The sequence below is a fragment of the Lissotriton vulgaris genome, chromosome 5 (genome assembly GCF_964263255.1).
Source record: "Lissotriton vulgaris chromosome 5, aLisVul1.2, whole genome shotgun sequence".
Taxonomy (NCBI): domain Eukaryota; kingdom Metazoa; phylum Chordata; class Amphibia; order Caudata; family Salamandridae; genus Lissotriton; species Lissotriton vulgaris.
In genome coordinates this window covers 497,603,189-497,622,069 of record NC_141693.1, presented here as the reverse complement: position 1 = coordinate 497,622,069, position 18,881 = coordinate 497,603,189, and the positions used below count along the sequence as shown (strand labels likewise).

The 18,881-nt window shown below is 43.1% G+C and overlaps 1 protein-coding gene across 1 annotated transcript in view; it reads right to left on the bottom strand.

The window, feature by feature from the left end:
• PCDH15 (protocadherin related 15) overlaps window positions 1–18,881 on the bottom strand; it is a 2,701,201-nt gene that overhangs the window by 1,442,557 nt on the left and 1,239,763 nt on the right. The window contains exon 9 of the mRNA XM_086921939.1: window positions 9,977–10,085. Within this exon, the coding sequence (XP_086778065.1) occupies window positions 9,977–10,085 (109 nt within the window). The remainder of the gene's footprint in view (window positions 1–9,976; window positions 10,086–18,881) is intronic.

The window sequence follows — 18,881 nt, the reverse complement described above, 5'->3', positions numbered from 1 at the left end:
CATGCTTTGTTAAACCAGGGGTGTTTGGATTTGGGGTCGGAGTGATTATTATTTCTGTAGGTATAAAAGAACTCTGCCAACTTTAAAAACAAATCCATATGGTTTGAATTGATCAACAACAGGGATTTGTGGCCTTGATGATTTTCAGACTCCCAAAAGGCAGTCTCTAAATGGGAATAGGTTGTGTATACAAGGAGACCATATTTTCATTAGATACAACAAAGGTTATCCACTGTACTCTTCTCCCACCTTTTTGCGATTCGATTGGGGGGGGGTTCGGTTAACAGACCCTGATTATCGTTAAGTTGGGGATAAGCTATCACAAGTACCAATGGGTTCTGGTCACTTTCACAACGGGTTGGACCACGAAGTCCTTAATTCTGTACCAATTCTCAACATCTACTAGAATATAATCGATTATAGAGCCCTGTCCCAATTTATTAAAGGTTGGGTTTCCCAGACTGTCCTAAGGAAATCAACCATTGCAGGCCCGAAGGGAGTGAGTGAGTGTAAACAAGGTCGTTTGAAGAACAAGGGGGGTTTACCCCCTTGTTGGATGGATGTTACAGTCCGGAATTGACAAAACAGAATCTTCTTCGCTTGTGATTGTAGAGCTTATACCATTAAGGGGCTCAAAGTGACAATTGAAGTCCCCCTAAACAATTACATGAACAGACTCAGGTAAAGTGAGGAGAAAGAGTAGCCAAAGAATCTAAGGTCTGTGAGGTTTGCCCCAACCTCACTGGGTGAGAATATACAATGAAAACAGCCAGCTTAAATATGTCATCAAAAGAGAGGAGGATACACAAAGAATCATTGTTCAGCACTTTATTTGTACAACCCAGATGGGTGGCAACCCAAATACAAAGGCCCCCTGAGGGTCTCCTCCTAGGCCCCTGCAAGGCTGGGATACAATATGCTGCGTATCCTTCCCTAAACAGTGGTACAGTGAACCATGTCTCTTGAAAGAGGCATATCTCATGTGTATCGATGTATTCTCCCCAGTCAGGAAGATCCAGCTTAGATGCAAGTCCTGCTATGTTCCAGGCTATAACCCTTGTATTCTGTGGATCTTTTAATTTGACCTTCTGGGTTTACGAAGATTCCTGCACCTGTTGGGACACTTGGCAAGATGGCCCCTCCCATCCCTGTATATCTCCCTGAGCCTCCCCCTGTGCTTTTAACGGGAACCTAAAACTTCCTGGGGCCACTATGGCCTCAAAGGTTCTCCTGTGAGAGTGATCCACAAAATCAGATCTGTCACAATTTTTGGACATAGCTAGCTGAGGGGCTATACCTTTGGATGTTTGGGCTGAGGGATCCAGTCAATCAACTAAACTGCTAATTCTATTGCTGACAGGGATGTTGAAGGTCGGGAGTGTTTCAAAACCCCTGCCCATATTTGGCAAATCATTTCCCATTTTTTGTATACACCTCCCATTCTTTCTATCAGGGGACTAGGAGGATAGAAGTAACCAAGGGGGAGCATCTGGATGCCACTAGTCTCCCTTATTCAAGATATGTTGGACCACCCTCGTGTCTCTAAAGTTGATCAAGACATATTCCCCCGGAATTTCTTTCTGTCTCTGGCCCAGCCAACTAACCTGCCTACCAAATAGATTTTCACTCTGTATTAATGATGGGAGTGGTCTATGTTTATTTAGCCAAAAGATGGTTTTGTTTTTTAGTTCAAGGTAAGTCTCCCCTTTACCTGTTTCTAGCTCTGGTACTCCGGTTAAGATGACAATATAGGGATTTGAAGCCGAAGGTAGGTCTATACATGGCAAGGTAGATTTTGTTGGGCTTTTATTCGATTGTCGATTATTCCCATGATCTCCTCTGCAATTACCGGGAGAAGTTTGTTCTACTCGCAGACCCAAAGTGGTTGACTTATTCATAGGGCCCTGGCCGGCATCGCCCTTATAGTTAGTTGGACTCACTATAACTTGCGCGCCTGCAGTGCACTGCTGATGACGTCACTTATTACATCACTCATGACATGGTCAGTGACATAACTCATGACATCACTGATGACACCATCCAGTGAATGTGTGTCTTTCTAAAAGCATATATATTTTATATATGTATTTGTAAAGGACGATGAAAGAATAAATGGTTAAATAAGTGTGTTTTTTAAAAAAAAATTGATTGGTTAACTGGCTTATTAAGTGTATCTTAGTGAATACATATATTAGCGAGTAATGTTTAAATATTTAAATATATGTATCAGTGTTTCACTTTGTGTATAAGTGGCTTTATGGGTTGGTGACTGACTCACTGTTTGTATGTGTTTTGAAGAGAGCATATGTACAGGACTGTATGGATAGATGAGTGTGTATATGTGTATGTTAGTGAGTAAACGACTGTCTCACTATTGTCTTTTTCAGTAACGACATATGTTTTAATCTAGTATATGTGAGTATTGATATATATAAGTGAATATATGTGAGAGTGAGAGATTGTAAGAGTTCCTGTTTAAATAAGTATGGGGCATATTACCAACAACTAGCGATAATTTTTGTCTCTAACTTGTTTAGAGACAAAAATTATCGCCGCACATCGGCGATTTTTATCGCAGATAAACCTTGCTATTAGCAAGGTTTATCGCAAATGCGATAAAAAACGGCCGCAATGCATGAATATCGCTGAAAAGTCAGCGATATTCATGCATTATCGAGCAAATGCTCTTAGCCATGTTATCCACCTCCCATTGGATAACATGGCTAAGAACTGCTCAGGGCAGGTGTTAGCTTTTGGAGATATTTGCGCTTAGCGCGAATATCTCCAAAAGTTGGTAATAGGAGATAGCGATGTTAGGGACTGTTTCCAGTCGCTAACATCTTGGCACGCCCACTTTGCATGTCATTAGTGATAAATATCACTGACATGCAAAGCGGGGCCCAAGATGGTCGCTATCTCCTATTAGCTGTCACTAACTGGTGTTAGCGACAGCTTGGTAATAGGGAGATAATTTTATCTCCGCTTTCTTGGCTTTTAAAGCCAAAAAAGCGGAGATAAACCCCCTTGATAATATGCCCCTATGTGTTTCTATAAGTGATTGTTTAAGAGAGTAAGTATGTGTAAGTTTCCTTAGAAGTAAAGTGGTAGTGTGTGTATAGCTGTATATGCAAATAAATGGATGTTATATAGTTTTTTTGCATGTGTGAATATGTGTGTGAGTAACTTTTGGATGGCTGTCGGTGTGTAACAGGATGTATAGGTGTATCACTACATATAATGAGTGAGTATATGTATGAGTGACAATATAGAACTGTTGGTGAATGAGTGGATGTGTATATAGATGGTGAAATTACTGAATTGTTTGTTGTAACTGGTATGGGTATCTCCATTTTTTTGAAAATGTTAATTTCTATTTTTGAATATGTGTTTCAAGGCTTACATTACACTGAAAGGAGGTCTGTCACTCTGTCACAAGGATGGTGTCATCAGTGATGTCATGAGTGATGTCACTGACCATGTCATGAGTGATGTAATATGTGACGTCATCAGCAGTGCATTGCAGGCGCACAAGTTATAGTGAGTCCAACTTACTATAACGTGGGAATTCCAATGGTTTTATGTCAGTAAAATTTCCAGCTAACTATAACTGGTGTGAAACCTATGGTTTTTTCAGTGAATTTAATAGGTTTTTTAAATGCTAATTCCTAACTATAACTGGTGTGAAACCTATGGTTTTTTCAGTGAATTTCATAGGTTTTTAAATGCGAATTCCTTTCTATATCGAGTTTCTAACCTATGATTTTTTATTAAATTTGCTGTTTTGTGTAAGTATTAATTATTATTATTATTTTTTTTTCCTGGGGCGCTCTGGGTGCGCGCTCCGGAAAGCTCTCCGGAAAGCGCACCCAGAGCGCTACTTTCGTTCGTGAAAAAAAATATGAATGAAAAGTAAATAATAACGCAAGACATTTAGTACCATACATATGAAAGCAGGTTTTTTTAAATAAGGAAATGAAAATGATTTTGCATTTCCGTGAAACTCTCAAAACGTCACTTCGGCGCGCAGCGTAAGCGCCCCCGGAAGCGCCTAGGTTCGCGCTGCGTAGGCGCCCCGGAAGGGCTTACGTTCCCGCCGCGTATGCGCCTACGTTCGCGCCGCGTGTGCGCCCCCGGAAGCGCCTACGTTCGCGCCACGTATGCGCACCCGGAAGCGCTCCGGTGCGCTCAGCATCAGCGCGTCAAGTCATGTGACCTTAAAATAACACTTTTCATTGGTTGCTAACAGTTTTTTTTCAAAGAATGAAATCCCCACCCATTTCCTTCACTTCTTCTTCCACTTTTGTGACTGAAAGACCTGTTTTTTGCTCTTGGATCTTTCTTGGTTTACCATGGCTGCCAGAGAATCCAGCAGTGATGATGAGCCTGAATTCATCGATGAAGAGCCTCCTCAGCCAAAGGTGAAGGAGCATTTCATTTGGAATTTTTTTTCAATACCACCAAACCAGAAAAAGGTGAATGCTCCAAAAGTGGAGTGCAGGATCTGCAAACAAGTCCTGTCACAGGGTGACCCCAAAAAGAAATATTCTTTTGGGAACTTTACAATGGTACGGCATGTGGAGAGGAGGCACCCCCAGAATTTTGCCCGGGAAAGTGTCAGGGCTCTGGCACAAGAGGTTCCCAGTGATGGGGCCTCTACATCCACCGGAGGAGCAACTACTTCTGGGAGAGGGCGATCGCAGGAGCTCGTTCCAAATATTCAACCTGCTTTCAACAATGCTGTCCTGAAATGCAGATACTGCGATCAACTCCTTACCTATGGGGAGCAAAGTGTCCTGCTCATGGTTCGAGCATTGGAGAACCATCACTGCAGTTCCCAGCCCTAATTGTTTTTGTTTTTTTTGCTCCTGTTGAGCAGTTTCCATTCCCTGTTTTTGTTTATGTTCTTAAAAAAAGAAAAAAAACATTATTTTCAGAACTACCTCCAATTCTCATCAAAGAGCTATATTCTTAAAAAAATGTAAAAGAGTAAGTGAAATGGAGTGCATTGATAATGGAAAGGAAAATGAGTAAGAAAGAACAGAAAGGTATGAGAGGAGAAAGGAAGTGAAGTAGGGGGACTGAAAGAAGGTGAGTGTTGGGAAGGAAAGTAAGGAGAAGAAGAGTGAATATGGGGAATGTGGATATTCAAAGAAAATGTTGAAAAGGAACGGGGGTGTGGAAGGGTAAGAAAAGATGCATTGCTGGAGTTGAAGACTGAAGGCCTCATTTTAGAAGCCATGCGTCACTTTAACGCCACCAGAGCGTCACTTTTTGTGACGCATCAGTACAGTAAAAAATGCACCTTATTCAGTCATATTTACAAAGTGGCGCATCTAGGTAGATGCGTCACTTTGTAAGCCCCTGCTCCACATTATTCCTACGTCAGGTGTAATGTATGCAAAAGGGACGTATTGACGCAAGAAAGGGTCGTAGAGGTGACGCAGTGAAATATATGAGATATCACTGCGTCACTTTTATGATGCTGTTGCGTCCAAATATTACGCCTGTTTCACAGCAGACGTGCAGGCCCTTTCACATGGGGCCTGGCCCCATGTGAAAGGATGCATTGCTGGAGTTTCATCATTTTTGAGACACACTCCAGCAATACATCACTTTTGCGCTTACAGATACGTCTGAAATACTGACGTATCTGTAAGAACTTCCAACATAATACGTCATAAATTTAATATGACGCATGAGTAGAAGACTAAAGGCCTCATTTATGAGGCCATGCGTCACTTTAACGCCACCGGTGCGTCACTTTTTGTGACGCACCAGTGCTGTAAATAATGCACCTGTTCAGTCATATTTACAAAGTGACGCATCTAGGTAGATGTGTCACTTTGTTAGCCCCTGCACCACATTATACCTACGTCAGGTGTAATGTATGCAAAAGGGTCGTAGAGGTGACGCAGTGAAATCTATGAGATATCACTGCGTCACTTTTATGACGCTGTTGCTTCCAAATATTACGCCTGTTTCACAGCAGGCGTGCAGGCCCTTTCACATGGGGCTTGGCCCCATGTGAAAGGATGCATTGCTGGAGTTGCTTCATTTTTGTGACACACTCCAGCAATGCATCACTTTTGCGCTTACAGATACGTCTGAAATACTGACGTATCTGTAAGAACTTCCGAACATAATATGTCATAAATGTAATATGACGCATGAGTAAGGGACTGAAGGACTCATTTATGAGGCCATGCGTCACTTTAACGCCACTGTAGCGTCACTTTTTGTGACGCACCAGTTCTGTAAAAAATACACCTTATTCAGTCATATTTACAAAGTGACGCATCTAGGTAGTTGCGTCACTTTGTAAGCCCCTGCGCCACATTATCCCTACGTCAGGTGTAATGTATGCAAGAGGGACGTATTGACACAAGAAAGGGTCGTAGAGGTGACACAGTGAATAAACTGGGGGCCTCATTTATGAAAAGTGATGCATCGCTGCGTGAAAACAGCGATGCATCACTTTTCAGTGCGCACTCCTTTCGACATTCCTGATGCGTCATATTTAATGTATGACGCATCATGTTATGTTATGTTATGTTATGTTATGTTATGTTATGTTATGTTACTGGCATTTATTATGCGCACAGCTGCTCCAGCGAAGGAGCGTCCCGGCGCCTGACAAGGAAGCCACACAGCATAACTGAGAAGATGGATGTTAAGAAGGGAAAGGACTATGGGAACAGTAGAGTCTTGACAGCCCTACGGAATGAGAGCAGGTCAACAATGGTCCGGATTTCAAATGGAAGGGCATTCCACAGGGCAGCAGCACGCACCTGAAAGGAGCGCCCCCCAACTCGGCTGCGTTTAAAACGTGGAACTGCTTCTAATTCACGGTCCGAGGAACATAAGGAACGGCCCGGAATGTAGGGACACAGAAGATTATGAAGAATCTGGGCGGAGGGACCTTTTAAGATCTTAAAGGACAAGCACAATACTTTAAAGTGAATCCTCTGCCTGATGGGGAGCCAATGGAGAGCACGCAAGGTTTGAGACACAGGACAAAACCTAGGAAGGCCTACAACTGCTCTGGCAGCTGCATTTTGTACTCGCTGGAGGCGGGTGAGCTCGGCCTGATTTAACCCTATAAAAAGGGAGCTGGCATAGTCAAGCCGAGACAGCACCGTCGCCTGAACCACAAGTTGACGGGTCGTGGCGTCAAAAAATTTGAGTACCGGTCTCAAGTTACGCCGGTCTCAAGTTACGCAGAATGCCAAAGCAGCAGGCCGCAATCCTTTTGGTGTGGCATACAAAACAAAGAGTAGGGTCCAACCACACCCCCAGATTTTTTATCTCCGAAACCGGAGTGGGGGTGGGACCCAACTCAAGGGGCCACCAAGTGTCGCCCCAGAGATCCGTCTGTTTGCCAAAGACCATAATCTCTGTTTTTTTGGCATTCAGTTGGAGACAGTTGGACGTCATCCAACTGGCCACCGCCCGTAGTCCGTCCCGGAATCTTGGGGCCTCCACCTCAGAATCCCCGCTGATCGTGACCGCTACCTGAGTATCGTCTGCGTATGACACCATGGTCATACCGCAGTGCTTTACGACCTCAGCCAGCGGCCTCACGTACAGATTGAACAACGTGGGGCTCAGTGAGGAACCCTGCGGGACCCCAAGCGTCAGAGGATGGAATTTGGACTGATAGGGCGGGACAGCCACACAGAAAGAACGGTCCGCCAGGAACGATCGAAACCACTGCAATGCAGTGCCCGTCACGCCTGCCTCCTCAAGACGCTGCAAAAGGATCCCATGCGAGACGGTGTCAAAGGCGGCGCTCAGATCTAATAAAACAAGCGCCGCCGTTTGACCCGCATCGAGCACCGCCCGCGAGTGCTGTCTCCGTACTGTGGCCAGCTCGAAAACCATTCTGTGTGACATCCAGAATGTTGGTGTCGCAAGGAGTTACAGATACATCAGTATTTCTGACGTATCTGTAAGCGCAAAAGTGACACATTGCTGGAGTGTGTCACAAAAGTGACGCAACTCCAGTAATGCGTCCTTTCCTTTCACATGGGGAAAGCCCCATGTGAAAGGGCTTGCGCAAGTCTTACGCCTGCTGTGAGGCAGGCGCAAGATTTTGACGCAACAGCGTCCTAAAAGTGACGCAGTGAAATCTCATAGATTTCACTGCGTCACTATTACGAGGCTTTTTGCGGGGGAACGCCCCCTCTGCATACATTATACCTGACGCAGGTATAATGTGGCGCAGGGGTTTATAAGTGACGCATCTACCTAGATGCGTCACTTTTTAAATATGGCGCAACGAGGCGCATTTTTTACACCGCTGGTGCGTCACAAAAAGTGACGCACCGGCGGCGCAAAACTGTCTCAAGGCCTTCATAAATAAGGCCCTGGATTTTCCCCATGCTTTGCTCCCCGGTGCGCTCCCCCCGCGCAAATCAATTTTTTTTTAAATGCCCCGCGGGACCCTATTATAGCCCCCACATCAAACCTAGGGGGTCAGGGGGGGTCTACCCTGCCCCCTTATAGTCATTTCCCCCTTTTGTTTATACCACCTCTTGTGTCTCGATCCTACCGAGACACAAGATGGCGGCCGCTCCGGACTGTTTCGAATGTTTACAGACACCCGTGAGCCAATCAGCTTTCCATGAGCAAGTCGCGTTGCACGCCCGGTGCGCGTACCGGGGCGCGCCTATCGATATATATATTTTCTTGACCTAAATTACTCAAAATCTACTGGAGCACATATCTTGAGACATAGCCAAGGCACATCGGGCTACCAGTCCCTACAATTTTGCCAAGTTTGGTGTAAATCCATTCAGCCGTTCGGGCTAAAAGTGAGTTTGACCGTCCTATGGAAATTAACATGGGGAAAACGCGTTTTGGGACCCCTCTTTTATCTCGGCCCCCGCTTGACGCATCCCCCCCAAACTTTCAGGGAAGGACCGGAGCTCGACGAGCCATTTTGAGGGAATTTTCAGGCAGATTCGTCAACCGGCGCCAAAGTTATTCCAAATAGAATTTGAGATTTTGCATTGAAAAAAATCCTAACTATAACTACCTACTGGCGACCGCCAGTAGGTAAAAAAAAAAAAAAAATATATATATATATATATATATATATATATATATATATATATATATATATATATATATATATATATATATATATATATATATATATATATATATATATACATATATATATATTTGCCACTGTTCCCTCTCGAAGGAACAAATTGGGTCGCACTCCACGGGTCAATTTTGCAATTTTTTAATTTTTTCATTACATTCCACAGACTCAGGCAGATGTTACGGAATGTAATGAAAAAATAAAAAAATTGCAAAATTGACCCGTGGAGTGCGACCCAATTTGTTCCTTCGAGAGGGAACAGTGGCAAATGGATTAGCAGCGTGGTTCAGCTGCAGGGCGCCGCACCCGTTCCGAGCGCTGCACGAGTGGTAAAGGGAACCAGCAATGGAGAATATATATATATATATACACACACATATATATATATATGTATATACATATATATGTATATATATACACACACACATATATATGTTGTTTATATAAATATAAATATCTATACACAATATATCTAGCTTATGTTAATTTTCGTCTATTTTGCGCCACTTAACTTCTCTACATATATGCCCCGCGTGATATTACATCAGACTAGCTTCATTAAAAGACACAAACAAAATATTCACAAGCTTATTTTTGTATGTTATCAGAGAGAGTGAGACCCGAGCAACTATCCAGGGAATATTTCCCACTGAAAAACGTAATGGGCTCTGCAAACCTTCTGCTAGTTACAAAAATAAGACATTTAATTTAAATCGAAGAATAATTGCATCTTGCGTTGGTGGCATTATCCAGTGGGCTAACTCGTCAGCTTCAACGTAACCACGTTTGCACTCACTCCTACTTGCCAAATCCTAATGCTGATTGATTACAGATGATAGCATGCTTAGCTGCTTAGCAGATACCAACCAACAAGGATGGAGAAGAGGATGCCGGGTCGATCCGAAGGTGGCTGAATGTCACGATCCTGATCTGCAGCTCGTATTGGTGGAGTGACATTGATGGGGTTCACTCGTGCCTGAAATGGAAAGCAGACAAATTAATCTAGATAAATTGCAAAAACGGTTATCAAGTCTTCAGGCTTTAATAAAAATGCATTGTTGAAAGAAACAGTCTCAGAGAAGGACTCTGGGGACACAGTTAACAAAGAGCAGGAAACGAGACAAAACAGGAGGCGATGGGAAGAGAATTACAGAAGACTGGTGCAGCTTTCATTTTCTAGACATGTTTTGTTGCGGTAACCTATCTTTTGCAAATAAATTGAAGCTCTAAATTTTTTAAATATCTTCACGTACCATGCAATAAATACATAGAAACACTTTGTGGTTTCGTGCTACAGTTGTGACATAACTAGTCACCAACAATAACAAAATGACATTACTATTGCAATGTGATATTTTACTACATTTGAGTAGTGATGTCACAATGGTGCAGCCAACAGCCAGTGTGAAAGTCAACCAGCTTTAGACATTGGCTAGATTCACAGAATAACGGCATACAAGAGCATGTTCACACACGAATTAGTTCTGCCTTTCAGCACTGCCTAAACCTCTCAATATTTTGCAAGCTATGTGTCCAGTCATTGAGCTGATCAGCTGCTCTTGCCAAAAGCAGCGGTCTGACAGTAACCTTTCAGGGGACACATTGCTTGTTGCATGTGCTTATCAAATGGCTAGAAGTGGAGAAAGACATCCTAGGAGGCCTCAACCCAATAGCCCTTCTAAAGTCAAACAGACACCCCCATAGATCCAACCCAATACTTAAACATACCAGGGAAGCTCTGATGAAAACAGACAGACGCATGATGCGGAAATTGAAAGGCACAGCATGGGAATCCATCTGGTTCAACACAAAAGTAACTTACCAGGGGGCAACAATGCAGAATGATACATGGATCGAGAAAGGAATCAGCCTTCCCAAACAGATGGAAACTAAGCAGAAGCCGCTGACCTTTCATCCATTCACTTATATTTTTTGTATCAATAAAAATGTATTAAATAAAATAAATTACAAAAATCACCTAATATAGCACTATCTCACACGCCACTACTGTTGTTTATTTCTACATCCTCAGATTGCACGCAATCTCAAAAAAAGACTCCTCTGTAGTCCCACGAAAACTGACCTTGGCATAAAACTTCTCATTGCTGAATCTCTTTATCGCTTTCAAATGAACCTCCCCACACATTCCATCTTCTGTATGTCTCCTTTCTCTGAGCATAGTCTATTCTATCAGATGCAAGTTTTACTCGATCCCTATAATTGTATTTCTGCAAATTGTCAATGCCTTATTTACAAGATCACGACTTCTCTTTTAAAATGTATACTCCTGCAACCTAATGTCCTGTAGCTAATCTAGCAACACGGTGATTTCAAAGAATTTACATGCATACTCCATGTTGAACAAAGTGTTGACATTGACCTCCTTTACATTAATAGATTACAATTTACAATTGTATCTTTGCTCTTCCTTCCAGATGCACACTCCATGATGCCTTTACAGTTTGAACTTGAAGTTCATCTTTTGTCTCACTAGTATTCATATGTTAATGTATTTCTGCAGTTCAAGGTTTCTGGATATTTTTTGCATAACTCTGTACGGCATGTTCTTCAGGAGAAATTCAAAACCTTTTAATTGTTACTCAGTCATGGCAAGCAAACTGCAGTGAAGGAGAACTGACTCAGTAAAGGTCAGCAAACATCAGGAAGAAAATAGTTGTGTTTTCTTTCAGTAACTATATAGTCACTTAATTTTAATTAAGATATAGCCCTTTTATCTTGTATTAGTATATTAATTTTCAATTCCCCTCTGAAATATCAGTGAAAAATAATCTATTGTGCCAGAAAGTCATGTATTTGCCCTGAGAGAGAAGAGATTTTGAAAGGTAGCGAGAAAAAGCACTTGTTAGAGAAATTGTGGGCAAAATATTTGCAGTGGAGCATATGTTCGCTCAAGCAAATTTGTTGTGGTTGTAAAATTGGTACTATTTTACACCTAAACCCAGAATAGAACCCAAGTTTTTATAACAGGAGAGGGGAGATAGAATTTCGGTGGGGCATAGGATACTATCCTCCTAATGAGAGAAACCACAGGCGACATAATAGGTTGTTTTTTAGACACCTCACCCACTCTATTGTTGGCAAAATTCATCATCGGCTCTCACACTGGTCCCTATAAACCAGTGTGGGCTCAAAGTTATTCTAATCAGCATTTTCAATATTTCCCTACCGAGGTCTTTGAATATAAAAATACTTTTGGCAACCCAGGTATCCTTATATTGGTGAGTGCCTGAGGTATAATGAAATCAGAGGAGGTGTCTGCAGGATATGATGTCCCTACACCCCAGATAAAGTCAACATATTTCAGCCTTTAACGTGTGGCCTCCAAGGCTCCAAGGCTTTCTTCAGGACTATAGATGCCCTGAATCTTTGTGGGTAACTCTACAGTCAAAAGCAATCATGCCAGCAACACAGACACCCTTGCACTGTGGTGCAAGGGGCCTGCATTGGCGCTCAGTTGCAAATAGTGCATTGATGCTTCTTGAAAGGACATCTTGTAAATATGGTGCATTTCTGCCCTTTTGAATTGGTTTAGGGCAGTGCAGCAAGATTATTGGGTTCCTGCCCTACACCAATTATTTGTAAATGAGGCCCTAGGGTTCTTACTCTGCTACAACTGTGCATTGATAGGCCTTCTTGAATCTGCCAGAAATAAGATGTTTTCAGGTTGTCAGAACCGTACAGGTAATAATTCTGGGGTATGATGAGCTTGTACTGATTGATCCAAAGGGATTATTTTTTATAAATAATATGTGGATAGCAGGAGTGGCTCGCCATTGGAGTGAAGGTCGATCACTAAGGTATATAGAATGATTTAGCTTTTTTATCGAATGCTTTGTAAATGATAACTATTGCTGAGGAGGAAAACAGATGGGAAACTCCGGGGAATATTTACAAGAGGATTGTGGCACTTTTTTGATGTTATGGTGGCGCATTGCCCCGAACCATATTAACACTGTGACGTTCAGCAACTTTTTCTTGCTTAACGCTACTTTGTAAACATGGTATCCCTTCATGCAGTTATCTGTGTGAAAGGGGTGAGCAATGGTTATTGCTGTGAAATTCCACCACAATACCCATTGCTTTCTGATGCTGCCCCCGATTTACAAGGAGGTGTTATTCTGCAGCAGCACCAGAAACTAACACCATGCAATAGCAGACGTTAGAATGGCACAACACAGAGAAATACTTTTATTTCTCCCTGTTTTTGCTTTCTTCTGCCTTTTTGCAGGATTGTTTTGTGCAGGAAGGGGCACCTTCCTGCAAAATAACAGTTACAAGAGGCATTTTCCTTGTTCTACACACATGGTTAGAGGAAAAAACAAGGAGGAATGTAAGCATTTGTCCTCATTATGCCTGCTCTGAAGAGGCGAAAGTTTTTCGTGCTGCCCCTGGTTTACGCGATGTAAATCTGGGGCAGAATGGGAAACACCAATGACATCGATGGAAATACATCGCGGTGCTATTGCACCGCGATGTTTACATCGCATTGTCGTTGCCATCGCAGCATTTTGCTGCAATGGCTACAACGGAACGATGGCATTAACATCGCATGCAATTACAACGCATGCGATGTTAAAATGCCATTACTCCGCATAATTCGCGAGGACATTAACATCGACGGATCGTCATACAACCGGGCAGAACACACTCACAGCAGCGCCCAGGCAACACCTCCTTGATGTAGAGTAAGACAAGACAGCGCGTTGTGCTGCCTTGTCTGACTCCATATCTATGAGGCCATGCAAAGCCATACCATGTCAAGAGTGGCTTTGAATCACCTCATAGACATGATTGAGAGTCCTTTGCCATCGGATCGTCATTAAAAGTGACGGTCCGGCGATGCGAGCCTCTGGTAATAAGGACCCAAGTATTTGAAACAGATTACCCAATCATCCCATAATTATTAGATGTAAAATTAGATTTATATGCCATTGAAACAGACTATGGAGTTTTTTACAGATGAAAAACACAGCAGCAGTGGACATGTCTGTGGGCTTTAGTATGTGTTCCAGATTGCAGAGAGAATATCATTTGAATTTTCTGTTATAGCCTCACCTAAATTCCTTGCTCGGGTTATTACGAATGTTTTCAATGCTGTTCCTGCAGATGGCAATAAAATAGATGGCAATAAAATAAGGAAATAATTTCCAATCTATTTACAGTTAAACGCGTATCTAATATCAGGCATTCATCTGTCTGAAGGGCACTCGTGTTCTTAATTTAAATGGCTACAAAAGCAAAGTTCTGATTTTTGGCGAACGCTTAGGAGCCTTGATTTTTTTTCTCTAAATGTCTTGACCCAATTCCTGCCTCCGCCCAAATAGTAAGAAATATGTGTGTCTAACGCGATCAAAGACTCAGCTTTGTCCCTAAAATCAAAGATTTAACTAAATTATGCCAAATTCAAATTTTGATAGGAAATGTTTCTCTCTTTAAAATACACATCATCTATGCAGGTCCCATGGTCTCCATATCATGGCAGGCACATAACTGTAATAGTTTGCATTTGGGACTGGCACACCAAACTATTTTTCGTTTCTTTGAACACATTTACATTCACGTGTTGCTCATCCCAAGTACTAATATTTCAATGGTGGGTGAGAAAATACATTGTATGGCCTGCTGCCTAATTCACAAGGCTTGACAAGGAACTGGCCTTGACTTTTTTTCAGCAGAGTTAAACTATAACACCCTTTTAGCGCAATATGATTTTTTTTTACCTGTTTTTCATTATTGTAATGTTTCAAAAAGGGTAAAAAAAGAAAATCCTTATTATTAAATGTGACCCCCAACCATGGGGTTATGTTTTAAATTCTGAGTCTGTGCTTCTCAAGACCAAGCACTCTTAAACAATACTGCCTGTCAGTATGGATTGTGACTCACCTTGTAGTTTTATAGCTTATGTAACATCTCCTTTACACTGATTTCCACACATATGATTGATTGCCTCAGTGTAATGAGTGTGCGGTATAAAGTGCTCCGACACCCTAAATTGGTATAGGTGGCGCTATATAACTAATCAAACACATCTGATAGGGAGAGAGTGGTTATGGATACTTGAGGGGGCATTGTTAGAGGGTGGTAGTGAGGGAGTCAGTGGGGGGCGCCAGCAAACATTGTCGCACAGGGCAGCACCAGTGCTAGAGAGGCACATTCCTTCAGCTTTCTGACTGAAAACCTCCAAAAACCGCATCAGACTCTTATCTGTTAGGGAGACTCCGTAACCATTGTGAAGGTAATCCTGAAACGACATAAAAGACTGACGTTCCATGACAATGGCAGATACAGTTCTCTTCAAATGGCTAAGAACATTATCAGTAACGAGCACAGTTATAAAACTTCAAAATATCAAATATTTCAAATGCCCCATATATGCAACAAAACGTTTTACTAGGCTACGAATACCTTTCGGTTATTAATAACTATAATTAAAATATTCTACCGACTGAGTTTTATCCTACTGCACGGCAGTTTATTCATTTCTATTTTGGTTCTACTTTCTTTTAAATAGGAAAATAAAAATAATATAGAGCACTCTGTACATCCACTGTCGGAAGCGCGAATCTAGTGGGAGGTTACTAAATTGCCACCAGTAAGCTATCTGTGTGGTAATCACGTATTCGGACTGCAAGCGATATGTTAATCTGTTGGATTTGTTGCATGGTAAGCGCATCTATTTATTTATTCAATTCAATTATAATAAGCTCTTCTCTGAGGTCTCCAGGCCTCTCTGTATTCTAAGAACATGCACTACACAGACACTTGAGTTAAAATGTTATGGGGAAATTAATTAACAAAGGGAAATGGGCATACCGTCCAGTTCAGTCAGAGATTCTAAACGATAAACATTGGACATGTATGAGTTCAGTCTCACCGGCCATATCACAGAAATCTAACATTGGTGCAAATGAACAGTGCAAATTAATTGGCAACAGTAGATTTGCTGGTCATTGTATAAGTGATCAAAATACATTTTTTTTTCTTTTCAGGTGCGATGTGGGACTATACTTCAAGCTAAATCTGCACAACCAAGCATGGAGACCTCACTCCTTTAACACATTCAAGACCATGGGATCAGTGAAGTGTCTCACATTCGGCCAGGCCCTGCGTGCACCCAACCCCCTTGATGGCCAGCCTTCTGCTTTAACACAGTATCTCCGCAGACACCCCTGCAATTTTGGTTTTAAATGTTTTATTTGATCCAGTTGTATTCTTGTGAGACATTACTGGGTCCCACCGCAGTCCTTTGGGACAAAAGGCGGCTGCATTCAATTACTCAATCAGGTATTCTCCTTTTTGCCCTGGTGCAAATTTACTTCTGTAAAATCTGTTTGCTCCACACTACATTGCAGAAGGCCCAACCACATCAAATTGGATCAATTTACAAGGGTTGAATAGTCATGGGTGAATAGACATGCTGATCGTACGCAAGTCTGATGTATTATTATGCATAAGTAAATATTCGCAAAAGTGAGGGAGATGATGCCTTGAAAAGTTTGCTAACATTCCCAAAATTAGTTTGTGGAATTCAATATTTTTTTCCAAGTGTCTTTGATCCTGAAAACAGTTGGGGGCATATGTACAAGGACTGGCAAAAACTACTGCTAAAGCTAGCTTGCGGCAGTTTTCTTACCGCTGTTTACCACTGAAAACTATTACCCTGTTAGAGAAGTATGTACAAGGTGTCACTACATGGTGATAGCATCAAGGACCAGCAGTGAAAACTGCTGCTAACATTAGCGTGATGGCGATAGGAATTCCAGCGTTAGGGGTGAAAACCAACAATAGGCCCAGTAGCGGTAAAAAAAACGCACGTTAGTCATCCTACCATGAGTTTTTTGTCTGTAATGGAAAAAATAGCCTATCAGTCGACTTCCTGTAGAAAATAGGCAACAAAAAATAAATTAATGCAGAATGGAGCAGCCAGGGCCAAGTGCAGCACACATCAACAACTCCCTCATCCCACCCAACATCCAGGATGAGCAGGATGAGAGCCTGGATGCCTTGCTAGACCTGTGCCTGTAGCCTGGATGCGTTGCTGGACGTGCCCCTGGAGCCTAGTTGCGTTACTGGACCTGTGCCTGGAGCCTGAATGTGTTGCTGGACCTGCATCTAGGGCCTAAATGCCTCACTTGACCTGCCTCTGGAGCCTGGATGCCTTGCTGCACCAGTGTCTGGAGCCTGGATGCCTCGCTGGACCTGAGTCTGGAGCCTGAAGGCCTCACTGGAAATACATCTGGAGCCTGGATGCCCGGCTGGGCCTGCGTCTGGAGCCTGGAGTGAGATGCAGAGGAGCTGTGGAGTCGATGAGCAGTGGTGGTAGACATTGAGGCGCAGCCATCGCCCATACCTGGTGGTGAAGTCTGGCTGGTCGCATGGAGACACATTGCTGACCTGAGTGAGAAGACTGCCTTGCGCCCCTTGGAGCTGTGAATGGCAGAGGCACTCATGCGCACCAACATAGGGAGGTCTGTATTGCATACTATGATCCACCACCACACATGGATGCACAGAGAGGATTACTAATAGTGGGCGGCACCTCTCTGCATCATACGCCGGATGAGATTGCACTGGCCAGACGCTATGCAGGGTGAGGCCCCTGAGCTGCGCCAAACTTGTGTTGCGGCAGCGCTGCAAGTTCACGCCTTGGGGCTGCATCAACTGCATCAGGAGGTTCACCAGGGGACTTGGCTATGATGCTGTACCCACGCTTGTGAAATCCCACCTGGAAGAGGCTCCGGCTGGTGAGTCACAGATTTGGAGAGATTTTAGCAGATTGCGTCAATGTGTCAATGTCCAGGTAAGGAGAAGGTGGGACACGTAGCAGAGGAGGCCCGGGTGTCGAGTCGACCAGGACTAGAACCAGTAGATGGCGCACCCCCAGGCTTACCAGCAGCGCAAGAAGAGGAATAATCATCACAGGATGATAACTGTCTGATGTTATTGTGCCATGTTTCCTTTGTGGGTGGGAGGGTGGGTAGGGCTTCTCCACTCTTGGAGCAGGGCAGGGGGGTAGTGGCATGCCCACTCAAGTGCGCAGTGACTGTTTTATCAGCCCGCTCAGGCCACACAAAGCAGGCATGTGCACTGTCCTGGTCGCAATGGAGGCTGCATTACAGCCTGCATGGAGAACATGCCCACACCTCCAGCCCCAGGCTGAACGCCTCGTCCCAGCGCCAATGACCAATCCCAATGATGCATTGCAGACTTGTGATAGGCTAAGGGGAGGGAGCTTTGCTGCCTACTTCCTGTTCTTCTAAGCAGATTCAGGAGAGCAGGAACAACAAAGACATGAGACCTGGCCTCAAAGTAAGATTTCTCTCATTTAAATATTTACAACACCCACTCACACACACACCCCTGCGTCCATGCCCCATCCAGTGTTCTTTCCGGCGTTTTCCACCTCCCAGCTGTCCAGGCCCCCCGCAGCACTACTCAATGTCAGCCAATGTGTAGGCATGTGCAGCGGGCATACCACTGGTGTGCCAAACGTATTTATAAAGTTATGACGCATACTATTATTATTTCATATTCCATTACAATACATACTAATACTAGGCATATTGCAACAGTAGGGGAGGTGTTGGATTGGGGAGATGTAAACATTATTTTTCCCACTTCAGTGGGTGCAACCCTAAATCTGATCCTTGCATCCCAAAGCAAACCCTGAACACTAAAATTCATCTTGAGCCCCTAAAACACACCCTAGAAATCATATTTGATGTAAATGCACTCCTCAATTTTCATATTT